We start from the raw sequence: 15,245 nt of genomic DNA, 5'->3' as shown, positions 1-15,245 counted from the left end.
GGAGGGAATGTTCAGTTGAGGGATTAATTGCAATCCAAAACTAACTTGAATAAGACTGACATAGAACTTCCGACAAACTTGACATATATGTTAAGGGTAGCTAAATCCTGTGGGTCTCATCTACCATTACTGCTAATGAAAAGGTGAGGATCTGTAAAGATAGTCTTGTGAAACATTATTCCCATTGGTTCATCACTGTTGTGCTTGGGATCCACAAGCAACTGGCTTGCAGGTTGCTGGCAACGTTTCAACACTATTGTGTCCTTTCCTTTTGAGGTGGATGGAGAAGGATGACTAGTTGGCTTAAAAGTAGAGGAGATTGACTCAATTGTATTTGAGTCTGTATTCTGTATTCAGTCAAAAACTGCTTATCTTCTGAATACTGGGGCTCAAATTAAAAGGCCCTTCTTCAACTTTGTGTTTTGCGTCCCTGAAAACAATCTAATGACTGTAAGTGTGACTCCAGTGGCTGAAAACACAGAAATGCAAGATAAATACTGAAATGTTTTGAGTTGCAGCATTTGTATTATATATTAGTCATTCTGTCGTGTATTCTGCTTTTTTTTTCTCAGTTTCTCAAGCAAGACCACCTCCAAACCAGAAAAAAGGTGAGTCATTTTTGGTTACACGGTCCTTTTGGGTTTTGTGTCAGTTGTGCACGCTCTTCCTTTTGCTGGAACCACAAGCAGGCAGAACTGTGTTTTGCAAAACACGGTGTTACCATTATTTACAGACTCCTGATACAGGAGTACATTTTATTTGAAGAATGAAGACCTTCAAGTTAGGTAAAACTTGCTACAGTTTTCCCTGAGTATTTGTCCATAATTGTGGTCCATTAAGCAAGAGTTTTGGTTTGATGTACAGTTCATCTAATTAAAAAAAAAGAAAACAAACTAAGAAATACAACTTAATTATCTCTACAGGATCTCGAACTCCCATAATCATTATTCCAGCAGCCACAACCTCTTTAATAACAATGCTTAACGCAAAGGACCTTCTGCAAGATCTGAAGTAAGTAGCTGATTGGAACATACTGTATAAGAGTTGTTTTCAGTTATAAAGATCTATTAGTACCAAATTAATATGTAATCAAGGGGGAGTATCTACTGGCTCATATGACAAGCTAGGTTTACAGACTAGATTATAAAAACACCGTGTATTCCTCTTCTATAGTGATAAAAATGCCAAAACTTAATTTCAGAATGTTTACACAGTTGTGACCTGTAAGCCAAATCAAGATGGAGAAGATCTTGCAATTCTAATGACTACTGTGATTTTCTTTTGTGTAATGCACATGCATGTGTGTGTGACTAAAGAACAGACCCTTACTATGGAAGAAGGCTGAGAGGACATGAGCAAGGACAGTGTGATCATGCAGCTCAGAAGAGAATGTGGGAAACGGCTACAGCTATTGTAAAGGAAAAGGGGTGCAGAGAGTGGCTTTTGATTTAGATCAATGAGTATAGTAGCTGAGCAGATGAATCAGCTGTGTTAATGGCCTTCCCTGAGACGATCAATAGATTTTACTAACTTAATGAGCGACCCAGACCACCAGGGGAGGGTGTGTGTGTTGCCTAACCTAACGTTGAATGTAAAAGCTGAACGACCAATAAAATCAACTTCGAAACAAGCTTGAGCTTTCTTCAGCACCTATATGCTATCCCATATAGCATATGGGATATAGCATGTCTAGGAACACCCAGCCCTGTGATAGTTATCATATAGCGACTCATAAAGGGAATCCATCTCTGTTGTCATCTAAGTCCATATTGCAGTTGCTACATCGTACTTATATTTTGATTTCAGTTCATTGCTCTATCACTCTGTTTAAACAAAATTCCATAAAATGTCAAACATGTTCAAATATGTAAATTCAATATTAAATAAAACTCTTCTGTTTTGGAACATCTGGAAGACCCTGGTCAGAAAGCATTGGATTCTCATACCCATTGGCACTTATCATTCACCCTCAGGAATATTTTATTTACTAAAAGTTCAGTACTAATGGGACTTCTATTTAGCATAATAATTATAAATAAAAGCCTATAGAGCAACTTGTGCTGTGAGGAAGGAAGGGTAGTGGTAAGACCAGGTGCAAATGAGAGTGCTGCCGTTTATAGAGTCTAAATGATTGTGTGCTGTGGTAGGTTAGAAAGAGATAGAGGTTGAGATTTAAAAAGAGAGGTAGAAAAGTGGGATTTTGTTATGAGTAGAACATAGCACTGATCTGATTGACACTTGGGAATATGTAAGATAGGAAGATTTTAAAAAACAAACCAACAAAAAGACTGAAGACAGTATTAGAAAGCTTGTGCTGGTTGTGAAGAAGTTGCTTGAAAGCAGTAATGAAATTAAGTGATAAGAATTAAACATCAGGAGGAGATAACGTTACAAAAGACATGATATACCAAGCACAATGTATTCAGATACAAAATCAGAATAGATGTCTTAAAATTGCAACCTCATCATAGCCAGTGCTCGTATGCTGGGTTCACCTACTGTCAAGGACAATGAATGGTTAGACAGTTGGACAAGTCTGCTCAGTCTTTCTTTGCCAATGTCACTGTAATGTCTTTTGAAATGACATTTTCAATGGTGTCAAAAAGATGGAGACTTTCTTATTTTTCTTTTTGTATTTTTTGTTTCGCAAAGATTAGTAAATAAGAAATGACTCTATGCTGAAGTGATAGTTCACATAAAGGAAAAAATAATTATAATGCATATTCAGGGATATATTAATGAGTTGCTAAAAGCTGTTCATTGCATTGCAGTTTGCTAGGATATGACAGTAAAATAACAGCTACTGTTGCTTAAATAAGCCTACCAAGTCCAGAAATTTTATTAATTGTGCCCAAGTGCAATCAACATTACGATCTCCTTTCTTAGTGGGAAAGTAAAAGTTGGTATTATGGTGTTTTTCATAAACAGCAAAACACGTTCAAGAGACTGTGGTGTGTAGAGTTACCTGTCTGTTAATATCATTTCTGGAAACAGTCATTTTCACAGAAGTGCTCAATGACAGATTCTGTTTGCACCAGTAGTCTGTTTAAAAACTGGAGAGCTGCTATTCCACCTTCAACTTCATCCTGTAATGAGACTTCGTACACTTACTTTTGAGAAATAAACTGTCCTTACTGCAGTGCTAAGTTTTTACTGGAGTTAACTTAGAACTTTAAAAAACAGCCTTGTGAGATATTCTGATGCCTTCTGATCTCCAACTATTTCCAGTTTCTAGATGCCACATGTCATCAAAGGTCCAGTAGGCATACTGGACTCCTAGTGCATCTTCTGAAATATTTAATCTGAGAGGTTTGCTTTTAACATTATAATTTAATGTGCAAGCAGTTACTGGGCTGATATAATTATGTTGACAGAGGATGTTTGATTATGTGGGTATTTAGTTTAAGAAACAAATGCACAAGTACAAGCTCTGACTTGTACATCTATGCAGTTCACGACTTCCTGGTAGATGAATAGCCAGAATGGAATAAAGAATGTGTTTGTCACATCTAAGTATATCTGTGTTGGGAAACCTTAATTGTTTTCAGCTTTGTGGGGCAGAATTACAGTTAAGTTCACTAAGACTCTCCTGCAGAGAGGGCTGATCATTAGCATGCAAAGAACTTGATGCAAGGAAGAGAAAGCAACAACACAAATGAAGTTCAAGGGAACAAAGGATGATACTAACGTACTTAACAGGTATCAAAAACAGAATGATGATGCAGGGAGTGTTAACAAATCAGAAGTGCAATAGCAGTACTCAGAAGAGCAAAATATTAGTTTCACTGTGGCAGTTCTAGCACTTTGCTAGAAAGTGTGCCATCTGGCCTGCAGTTTTTGTGTTCCAATTGATTGGATTAGTTTGTTTAGGAATGGCTGCAGGGTTTGTTCCTACTATTCTGATATGCACAGTGTGGAACTAGCCTTGATGTAGTTATATATAAATATATATATAATATGAGATGATTTTCCAAGGGAAATAGTTGCGTACTTTCTGCCTTGAGTCACCTCCTGCTATAACTCTTTCACCTCTTTTAGCTATATTTGACAGAAGAGCAGAGATTTGGAAGACAAATGTTATTTACTGCAAATTGTAGAATAATTAAAAATAAGAAATAAGAAAGTTGCCCACACAGAAACATCCAAGTTAATATTCTTCTCTGCTTATTACACCTGCTGAAGAAGGTGTAAATAGATTAGAATCCCTTGTATTTTCAAAGGTAGTCAGCTGGTTTGTAAAAGCTGTATGAGAGGAGATAAATGATAAAGCATAAGGGATTTTTTGAGCTGGAAGGAGGCTGGAGAGTCTGGTGGAGATGTACGAGATTGCACAGAATACAGGTGAGTTGTCCCCTGGGAAAATGAGACCCAGGGCTGGGGGGAAAGGAGGCCGTGATGCATATGTGAAGCACTCTGTTTGCAGGCTGTAGTGCTGTCTGTTGTGCAGTTCTGTGAAGTGTGTGATAATGAGGAAGGGGTACTTGAGTTTATGTAGAACTCAAGTGGAGCAGGAATTTGCATCGGGGAGATGTCAACAATTAAATATCAATATGTACTTTTAATGTGTCACTGCTGTTACTGATCTCACATTTAACCATAGTTACATTTATTTATCTGATAAGGAAGCAGATTACGCAGGAAATAAAATGAGGAGCTAAAAAGCCTGGGTATGTCTAACAAGTTCTGAAAATTTATCATTTGACCCTTTGTCACAGAAACAGGAAATGGCTTTAATTTTCAGTATCAGTATGTCTGGAAGTGTTTAGAAACTGCTTGGAAGTGATGCTCAGGGACACGATATAGCGGAGCGTTGTTAGTTAGGGTAGGATGGTTAGGTCGTAGTTGGAGTCGATCTTTGAGGTCTTTTCCAACCTGTGTGATTCTGTGATCAGTAGTTTTGCACAGCTAAAAATGATGTGGCAAATGAAGCCTTTGAAATTCTCGTTAAAGTGCAGTTTCTTTAACTGATCTATATGGCCTGTCAACTCATTGAGATTTATTCAACTTTAATATGGAGCAAACTGTCCAAAGGATTATGCAGTGCAAAAAATGATGTATTCTCTTGCAAAGGTAGGTCTGTGAGGCTTTTGGCTCTGTAATTGAATAAAAAATTGAGGGAGTTGTGAAAATACGTCTCAGATTGTAAACAAATAAAATGTATGTTATGATGAACCAAGTTACTGTCCAGCATTGGAGTTGCCTTATTCTCTGTTCATGCATTTTTCAACGTGCCTAAATTGTGAGGCAGAAAGTGTTGACCTGACCTGAGTGAAAGTGTTCTTTAAAGTTAATGCTAGCAATTGATGTGAGTTCAGAGCCTAGACACAAGCAGCTCTGGCAGTTAAGTTGAGATGTCTTACCAGTAATCCTCCATCATTTGATCCTATTCAATCACTTGCCTGTTTCCCGAGGAAAGTGACTTGCTATGTGAAGGAACGCACCAGTGTTTATGAGAATACTCACTTTGGCAACTAACACCAAGAGAATTGAGCATTATTAATTTCCTAGAAGAGATAGGAAGATGAGTTATAAACAGGGATGGGATGTTAAATTTTCTTTGACTAGAGAATAGTAAAATATAGAAGTAATGAAAATGTATGGTACTATGCAGTCAGGTTTCCAATATGTTTCTATCATACTGTATGATGGAAGAGGGGTCAAGTAGAAATATGTCCTTTGAAAAATGCAGTCTACCTATTGTTTAAGCATGTTCAAGTTGTTTTTAGTACTGAAGTTGAAGTGGATCGAAGAGAATACCTTTAGAAATTGTTCAAGCAGCATATCCTTAAATGCAGTAAACTTTTAGAAAGCACCATCTGTTCTATAATGAAGAGAAATGTCACCAATTGCGTGCAGCTCTGTGTTTAAAATATAGCACCAATACTCCTGATGATACCTTTTGCAGCTAAACAAAATGCGCTGCTTCTTTTGGTCAGAACTTTGGAAACAAAATGTCAGAAGCAAACAATATTCGGAGTGCAACTGGTGGTTCTGAGTAGGATGTTAGGGGAGATAAGATGGTTCTCAGCTCATGCTCTCCTTAGTTCCTTTTCTGGCCTGGTAGGTGATACCGGGTCACGTCAGCATACTTCGCTATCACGTAGCTCTAGTTCTGTGAAGTGCAAGATAGTAGCTTTCCTTGTTACGAATTTCACTGAGATTCATCAACAGCCTTACGCTAATCTCACATTTATGATGCCAATTTTGGGAACTGCTGTGTGTTTTCTTTTATTACTGCCATATAGAGGAGACTCTTTAAATGGAATAGCTTTTTTCTTTATAAGGAGGAGGTGGAAAAATCGAAGTTAGGGAATCTGTTTGAGGGTTGAATCTTAAGCATTTGTATTTTTTACAGAGATGGAGACATGAGGCTCACATTGTCCTTATTTTGCAAACATAATTGATCTGTCAAAGAAGCTATTTAAAATAAAAGGAAAGAAAAGAAACCATAATTGTAGTATCATACATCAGATGAATCATCTAATAGTGTAAAATCACTGTCATAAAATTAATAAGTAATTTAAAAAAGAGAAGGAAGAAAAAAAACTACCAGAAAACTGACCCGTGAATGTTTTTGATCCGAAGTCACAGCGTTCTGGAGAAAACATAATTCTGATGTGTATGTTGGAATTCCCCAAGGACAAGAGCTATAAAACTTGCTCCAGCAAGCAATCATTTCTTAATGCGCAACCTTCCCCATGTCTCTCCTTGTAACCCTTGATCCCTAAAAAGAATTAGTTAATGTCATTCAGCAGGCTGTGATCTGACTTTTCATCTGCTATTGTGTTGGGTTAGGTAGGCAAGAAATGTCACCAACGTGTAATGGCTGTAGCTTTCAGGGGTAGAGGACCTTCTAGTACAACTGGTTTTATTGTAAACGCCCATGGAACTTTAGCTTGCTGTACTGAATGGAGTCATGATGGTGTTGCATAATGAAAATGATAAGGCTTCAGTGACTGCAATAGTGCAAGGATCTGATCGAGTTATGTTTCCTGCTATGTTGAAGTTCTTTTGTCTACTGACAGTTTCTTTATTCCCCAAGGTTTGTACCATCAGATGAAAAGAAGAAGCAAGGCTGTCAACGAGAAAATGAAACTCTAATACAGAGAAGGAAGGACCAGATGCAACCTGGGGGAACTACAGTCAGCGTTACCGTACCATACCGAGTAGTAGACCAACCTCTGAAACTAATGCCACAAGACTGGTAAAATAGATTTCCCCTTTATTAAATTCCTTCATTGGGAGAATGCAGAACTTGAAAGGAACCATTAAAATTCCAATAAGTTGCATAAAAAATGAAGACTGGAATATAAGAATGGGTTTGTTTGTTTGATTCTAAGGGATTGTTGTCTCCAGGTTAAAATGATATAAAACTAAAATTCTAATATGTTAAGAATAGTGTTTCAAATTTCAACAGTATGAGCAGCACAATTATGTTTAGTTTGTCTTAAATATTCCATAAATTCAAGTAGGAATGCTTATATGAATTTTCCAGTTTCTGATACTGTAGTGTGCAAGTCATTGAAGTATGATGCAAGGCACAAATCCTCCTTTCTCATCTTCTTTCTGACTGAGAATCTCTTGGGAAACTGCATTTGCAGACGTCTTTAGCATCTGATATTGTAACTTTTTTTTTCCAACAGTCAAAAGAAATGAACCATGGGTTTAGTAGGGAATCAGATAGATTGAACTGAATTACATGATGGAAGTTTAGTTCTGAAGGGAGGGCCTCAGCTGGGGAAAGGGAATCGGAAATAACTTTTCCTGTTTAAAAAAAAAAAAAGGCAGCAAAAAGGTTTTCTTTATAAGGCCATTCTTTGATACTACAGAAACGTATTTCCCTTTGAAGAAGTAAATTCTGGAGAAACATAGGTTTGTTACATTTATTATTTATGTTGTGTTTATTCTATATTTGTGATGCAGTGAATTAGGAAACATTTCTACTACTTCCTGGTAGGCATGAGGATATTGGGTGTGCAGGGCATTTTCCCTGATTTTTTTTTTTTAACCTCCAAAGTAGATTTAAATGGGGAGGAATATTTTTTCCAGAGGTTCTATTGTGAATTCAAGTTCGCAATACAGAAAACACTTAATTAATCAGAAGCAAGTGGTTTTGAAATTGTGATATCAGATAGCACTTCATCTCATCTCTTAGGTCAGAAGCACTTTCAGAATGTTAAGGTTTGATCATTAAACATCTTGAATGCTATGTTTTTTGGAAGTTTTTGTTTATCTATGGTAGCATCAAATATTAGTATGTGGAAGTGAATGTGTGGAAATGCTGTTGGCTTTTCTGCTACCCATTACAAAAGCTGCAGCATGATCTTAAACGGTTAAGCTTTAGTACTGTCTCCTCCCAGTTCCTACTCTCCTCCTTAAAAAGAAGGAAACCCACCACCAAAGAGTCAAACACACACACAAGTCTTGATTATTCTTTCCAATTTGGGATTCAGTAAACCCAAGTTGAGAATTGGATTAGATGCACAGTAATTTGTTATAGTAGGTAGGAACTATGCTTGGATAATGTAAGCGTTCAAGAAAGCAGACCACATGTGGCAGGACATGTATTCTCAAAGCTTTTTTGAATATGTTATTGATATAAAAGCTTCACCATCTTAACAACACATTTATTTTCTTAAACAGCAGTTAATGGTTACACAGCCTGGCAGTGTAGGACCAACTTTGTAACTGGAGGAGGGAATGTAGCACCTGTCTCTTGTAATAAGTTTTTAGAACAAAAGTCAACGGTGTGCAAAATAATGGCTTTTAAGTTGCTACGTCTCAGGCAGTTTACATTGATATTCATAGAGGATTATCTCTAAACTGTTAGAGAACTTTGAAAAACCGAAGAATAATGGCCAGAAATAAACACTATTGAGATAAATGAATCTGCAGAGAACAGAGCTGAAAGGTAATTCATGTAACTTTTCTTTTTCCTTCACTTTGTAATAGAGAAAAAGTAGTTGTACTGAAGATGCAGTTGTTACGTGCACTTGATTGCTGTTGCTTTAAAAAGAGACACAACCAACCAACTATGCTAGCATAGGTTTCCTGATTAAGAAAATGTATTTTTAAATAGCCATCTGTTATGTTCACAGGGATCGTGTGGTGGCAGTGTTTGTACAAGGTCCCGCTTGGCAGTTCAAAGGCTGGCCCTGGCTCTTGCCTGATGGATCACCTGTTGATATCTTTGCTAAGAGTAAGGCTCTAGTCTTTTGTACATTGTTTGTTGCTCTGTCTGTTGTTAAGCTGTGTGCTTACCACATGGTAAAATGCTGCTGGAGTACTGTTGCACTGGGGCAGTTGAGAAAACATGGTCTTGCTACCTGTTTGAATACCCAAATACGAAGTTGACCTCTGCAACTTTTCTGTTCTATGAAAGCTCATGGAAATAGCTGCTGTTTTGAAAAGTAAATGGACTTCCCAAGCCTCTTAAGTGGACAAAAAGACCACGTATATAGCACTTGATAGAAAAACAGGTTTACAAGCTGTCTTGTGATTTCATGATATGTTTGAAGAGAAGATTAATCACCCAGTATTTCAGTAAGAACGTTTTACAAGTATGCTCTGGTGTCTTGACAAAAACTTGAATGTCTAATAAGATGTAGGTACTTCTAGTATGTGAACTATATGCTTCCACTGTATAGATCTGAAGTTTTTTCTATTAGCACTGTTATGTCTGTATGCTTTGGTATACGCAGTGCACCTACATTGCACAGTGCACTCTCCTATTTGCAATGTGTACTGTAACATGTAAAGAAACAGTGAGCCTCTGTTCTGCTAATTTTTAATGGTGAAGTTGCCTTAGAAAATAGGCCTTTTTTCAGTGTGTGCTGTTTTCTGAACTGCAGATTTAACAAATAAACCCAAAACCCAAAGTTCAGAGGAAATTAAATAATTGTCTGTCATCTTCCAGTCAGTATGGTGAGGAGACATGTCTGGTCAGGTTTTGAGTGAGTCTGTATTTGGAAGATGAGGCAGAAATTGGCAAGAATGCTGGTTTGGGATAGGATGGAGGAGAGTAGTCCAGAAGGTGAAGGATATATGTGTGAGCAAGAAAACAGCATGAACTGAATGAAGGAATGAACAAGGAGGAAGTGAAAGATTGTTATGATCACAATGAGAAACACAGCATGGGAGAGCTTAATAGAAGAGACTAATGAAAGAAGAAAACAGTACTTAAAAATGAGGAATTAAGAAAATGGGAACGGTGAGCAGAAAAAAAGAGTAAAATGCTGTTAAATATTATATGCTCTGGTCAGTAGTTTCACACTAATTCTGATGGTTAGTTTTATATATAAAAACATGTAGAGGACCATGGGAATTGTCTTGAATTTCTTTGCTGTGCCAAAAAGGAAATCCAAATCCTAGCCTGCATAGTTCAGACTGCAGGTATACAAATAATTACATTTTGTCAAGTGAAAGAATGATACCTCTTCTTCTTTCAGTAGTTAGTTCCCAACAGTGTGCATCTTGCTCCCATGTTAGGTTTTTCTCTATTGTTACAAATATTAACATATCAAAATCTGTGAAGGTTTTATGAATACCTTGTGTACGTAATCCCTTATTTACTGCCTCCAAGATTCAGTCCTGCATGGGATTAGGTACATGATTGTTTTTGAGGAGTTACAGGCTTAATTCAAAATAGATGGTGCAATAAATGATTACCAGGAAAGAATTGCACAAGGCTTTGCTGGCTCATGTCAAAATTATGATTTGGCCCAGGAAGCAAAAAGAATGGCAAGAAAAATTTAAGACTCATCTTGCTAACGCTTGGGTTTACATAATTCGCATCAGGCAAAGCTTCCCAAAAGGGAATTAACTGGTAATATTTTACTGTTATTAGCTGAGCATTAGATCAGAGGAAATTGGCAGTTACTGACTTTCTCAGAGTACTTCACGTGGCATTAAGGGTTTATGCTGGCATTGACTTATACAAGGCTTACAGTGTTTTCAGAAATAGCTTGCTGTTTTGTTGTTGCTTTTGGTTTTGTTACGGTGGCATTTTTTTTTAAAGGTTTTGGGGGATTCAGAAATCTTCAGAAACAATATCAAAATATCAAAAATCTTCAGAAATAATATCTTGGCTCCCTAAAGAAAATGCTCATGAATTGGCAATGAGTTCCCTACTGTTCTCCTGGGATTTATGTATCTAAAAAGATAAAATTAGCCCTGAGAGAGAGAGAGAGAGAGAGAGAGATAAATAAAAGATAAAATTGGCTAAAAATAGCCCTTTTGCATAGAGCTGTGGTGTGGTGTTAGTGCCAGACAGTGATCACTGACCACTGTATTCAATTCAATATTAAGTAACTGATTTCCTTGAGAGAGAGACTTGGTAGTTTTATCCTTGGATTTCATTTTGAAAAAAGGAGGTATACTTCTTTGAATAATAACTAAATACTGTAAAGTCCTCTTGTTTGTACGTTGAACGTTTTCTTGTTTCCTGTAGTTAAAGCTTTTCATCTCAAATATGATGAAGTACGTCTGGATCCAAATGTACAGAAATGGGATGTAACAGTGCTAGAACTAAGCTACCACAAAAGACACTTGGACAGGCCAGTATTTCTACGCTTCTGGGAAACTTTAGACAGGTACATTTCATGATGAAAGTCTTCTATGCTTGTGCTTTTGTGATGTTCAGCAGGAATAACAAACTTATGGAAACGAGTACTATATACAACTTCAGTGTCTTAACAGTGCTTTAGGTGGTAAAGATTTGTTTAGACTTCTCAAAATATATACCAGTATATTTTCAGTATAAATTAATAGCGCTACTCTCCAAAGTATAATATGCACAGATGTAAAAGAAAGATGGTTACTGATCATGGACTAGAACAGTGATTCCTCATCTCCATTTAGCCAGAGGCAAAGGCACAGACATCACCCTACATGGTGCAGTTTTCTGTTGTTTCCCCAGCCCTCCGTTTGAACTGTAGGTGTGAACTGTAGCTCTCCTCTTTCCTATTTCTACCTTACTAGATGACAAGGTAAAGGGTGAAAAACCACTTTCAAGATAATAGCCACAAAGCATAATCTTACTCTAACGCCTCTGAGTTCACAGCTTCAGGTAGAAAACGAAGGTCAGAAAAGATATGACATGTAATGAGTTCCAATGTAAGTGTTTCTACTTCATATTTTTGGAACCTTCCATGTACTTGAGCAATGCCTTGCATGAGAATTGAGGAATGGAGGTGCACCAGCAGCTCTGAAAAGTGGTGCTGCTTCTGCCTGCTTCTCTCTGCTTCAGAACCTTCTTTGAATACCAAGTTCATTGTAATATCTTTTTCATGTTGTAGAAGAGAAACTTTTTATCATTAAGCAGTTGAAATATTGAAGGGAGAGAAAAGTCCGTGCATTTAATGAGTGCTTAATCTTTTCATGTTGATTGCACAGCAAACGGCTTGAACGATTGAGTGGACTTCAAAAAGAAAAATCCTGTGGGAGTTGTCGAAATGATTCTGAGCATCAAACTTTCTGTGCCTTCGTATTTAAAAGTCTCAGCTAAACTATATATTCAAATTCTCAGAATGAACTTGAATGAGTTATCTTTAGCAACAGTTTTCAAATGCTAGAATCCGTGTGACAGAATGAATTTTCTTTGAAGCAGATGTTTTAGCTGACTGTCTTCCAATGGGGTGAGGATATTGTGTTTAATAGAGCTTGATGGCTTATAAGGCATTTCATCTATTCAGCAACTAGCTATGCTGTAAGAGTTGAGCTTTAACAAAGTCTGTTCATTGTTCCTGAGAGCAGAGTTTCTATAAATACCAAAAGAGTTGTAAAGTTGTTTGTTTGGCTTCTGTTTTTTTTTAGGTATATGGTAAAGCATAAATCTCACTTGAGATTCTGAGTCGTTCAGCTGCCGTTCATTTCCTGGAGTGTGGATTGAGAAAAATGAAAGAGACTCCAGTTTGGAGACCAGAGCTCGCACTATATGTTATGTCAATAACTTCACAAATGAAGAAGGGTCACAGTTGAAACTTTTTATAAAATCTGGTTTGGATGCTTCATGGCAGGTTGATACCTGTTGTTATTCAGAAGCAAAGGGGTTTTGCTTAAAACTATTTTTTTAATGTTGTTAGCCTTCTAGTCTGCAATTCAAATTGTATATTTTGATAGCAGCAGTTTCTTCTCTGTTTTGTTAAATTAGGCACATTTTTAAATAATGTGTTTCGTTCCTTATTAGAAAATAGATTGATCTTCACTGCAGGTTACAAATGTGTGTGTGCCTGTGCGCGTGTGCGCACGTGTGTGTATATATGTGTGTATGTGTCTATATATATAATGTATAAAAAATTTATAGACACGCTAACGCACACATAGTTATTACTGAGGCTTTCTAAACCACTTAGCTTCTGAGCTTAGTTTTGGTTTTCTTTGCTTACTGTTTCACTTACTGAAAATATTTTGTTGTGAATGAATTTACATTTTAGTCAATAGGACTTGCAAACTGAGAAAAGTGAAGATTGTCTCGGAAATCAAAATGTCAACCTGTATATGTATATTCTGTCAGTCTTGGAAAAAGGGAAGATGAAAATGCTAGAAACTGACTTGGATTTGTGATGTCCCAATGTACTGAATCTTCAAACTTAACTACAAGTACCTTCAGGTCATGGTAATTTTAAATCTCCATTCTCCATGCAAGTCTCTTTATTTAAGCTGGAACTGTGTATGTGTATGTTCCCATCTATCAAAATACCTTCCTACAAGTCTAAGTGTTACCTGGACTGAACGAGGAATAGAAAGGGACAGAGTTTGGATTTTTTTTTTCCCTGGTAATGGTCACCACAAGGAGGAATAATGTTAACTTCTTTGCATTTATACCTGTAATATCACCGCTACTATTATTTTCTTGTGACAAAAGTAGCCCAAACTATGTCTGGAGGAGTTGTCATTCCCTGATACGAGTGGCTAATAAGGCCTCCTAACAGTCCTGCATCAGACTGGAAGATGAGTTTACTCAATTTACCAAAGAACAGATTTGCTTGAGCTACAGTATAAATGAGGCCAGAAGATCATGGTATTTGTATGGATTTATGGTACCTGTGTATCTATTTAACAATGTTGCATACCAGTTGATGTAGAGAATGATCCAATATTGTAACACCTGCATGGATTTTTTGGGATATAAAATACATGTTTATATTCCATTCTTGAAATCCAAAACCATGTTTTTTAATATACTTTACATTTAAGACTTGACAAAAGTAAAATGGTCTACCTGTTCTCTAGTTCTGCTTTTTATTTGATGTTACCTTCATTTTAATGAATCCAGAAGCCACACGTTCTTCAGAGGTTTTTAGGATTGTCTTAAATTTATATGAGGACTGTGAAGTCTGAAAGGTTTTTAATAATAATATTTCTATCCATGCTGTATTAGGTTTACTATCTTTAAATTTAGCCAATTATCTTGATGGAAATAAAAACAAGCAGAAAAAAAAATGACTCCAGGATTAGAAATTGTGACTGGATGATTTCAACAGATTGTGCAAAGAGGCTGAGAAGAGCAAGCAATACAGAGCTACTTGCAAGTGTGCTGGAAAGTTCTCCTGTCTGTATGGGCAGTTTGGTCAGTACCATGTGACTTTTCCTAACACCTAAGCATTATTAGAAGTGTATGCGTGTCATATCTGAGTGAGGTAAAACATATTTGTTTTTAACCTGTACTACGTTAAAGAAAAACTGTACTGGCTATGAGCACAGCAGTCAGTACCATAAGGAAGTGGTAAACTTAAACTTTGTTACTACTTCAGAGAGATACTGTGACTTTTTGACTCTGACATGTTTCCAGTGAGAAATGTAAGGGTTTTTTTTCAGACTACAATGGCCCATGCAGTTCTAAAGAAATTTCTACAATGGGCACCAAACTTAACATACTGAACATTGATTATAGCTGCTTCATGTGCACTGTGGAGTAAAGACTACATAATAGTCTTAAAACTCCATTTCTCTTTTCTATGCCCTGTATTTCACTTGTATTTTAAAAAGTGTAGTCTAGCATCCAGTATTGTACATAGAAGATGGTTTGATGTAGATGTAAATTTATGTATATATTGGGAGTAGCTTCTCTCAAAGGAATGAAGTTACATGGATGTGAAACTCGCAGAAGAGGAAATCTGTGCTGTGTTTATAACAAGTGCACCGCTTCTTATGGATCGAATGCAGACCTTTGACATCATTGGGGTTTGGTTCTAGGAGGGAATTTTCATCACAAGTTCAAAACGTGTTTGTGGAGGAGGTGACAC

General features: G+C 36.8%; 1 protein-coding gene across 1 annotated transcript in view; it reads left to right on the top strand.

The window, feature by feature from the left end:
- CDC73 (cell division cycle 73) overlaps nt 1-14,431 on the top strand; it is a 94,409-nt gene extending 79,978 nt beyond the window's left edge. The window contains exons 12-17 of the mRNA NM_001031265.2: nt 573-608; nt 924-1,011; nt 7,043-7,204; nt 9,099-9,199; nt 11,450-11,591; nt 12,814-14,431. Coding sequence (NP_001026436.1) covers nt 573-608; nt 924-1,011; nt 7,043-7,204; nt 9,099-9,199; nt 11,450-11,591; nt 12,814-12,850 — 566 coding nt within the window. The 3' untranslated portion in view covers nt 12,851-14,431. The remainder of the gene's footprint in view (nt 1-572; nt 609-923; nt 1,012-7,042; nt 7,205-9,098; nt 9,200-11,449; nt 11,592-12,813) is intronic.
- Nucleotides 14,432-15,245: the final 814 nt, after the last annotated feature.

Source organism: Gallus gallus, chromosome 8 (assembly GCF_016699485.2).
Source record: "Gallus gallus isolate bGalGal1 chromosome 8, bGalGal1.mat.broiler.GRCg7b, whole genome shotgun sequence".
In the NCBI taxonomy this organism is placed as follows: Eukaryota; Metazoa; Chordata; class Aves; order Galliformes; family Phasianidae; genus Gallus; species Gallus gallus.
Note: the sequence above shows the minus strand (reverse complement) of the source record. Positions and strands in the feature narration are given on the sequence as shown.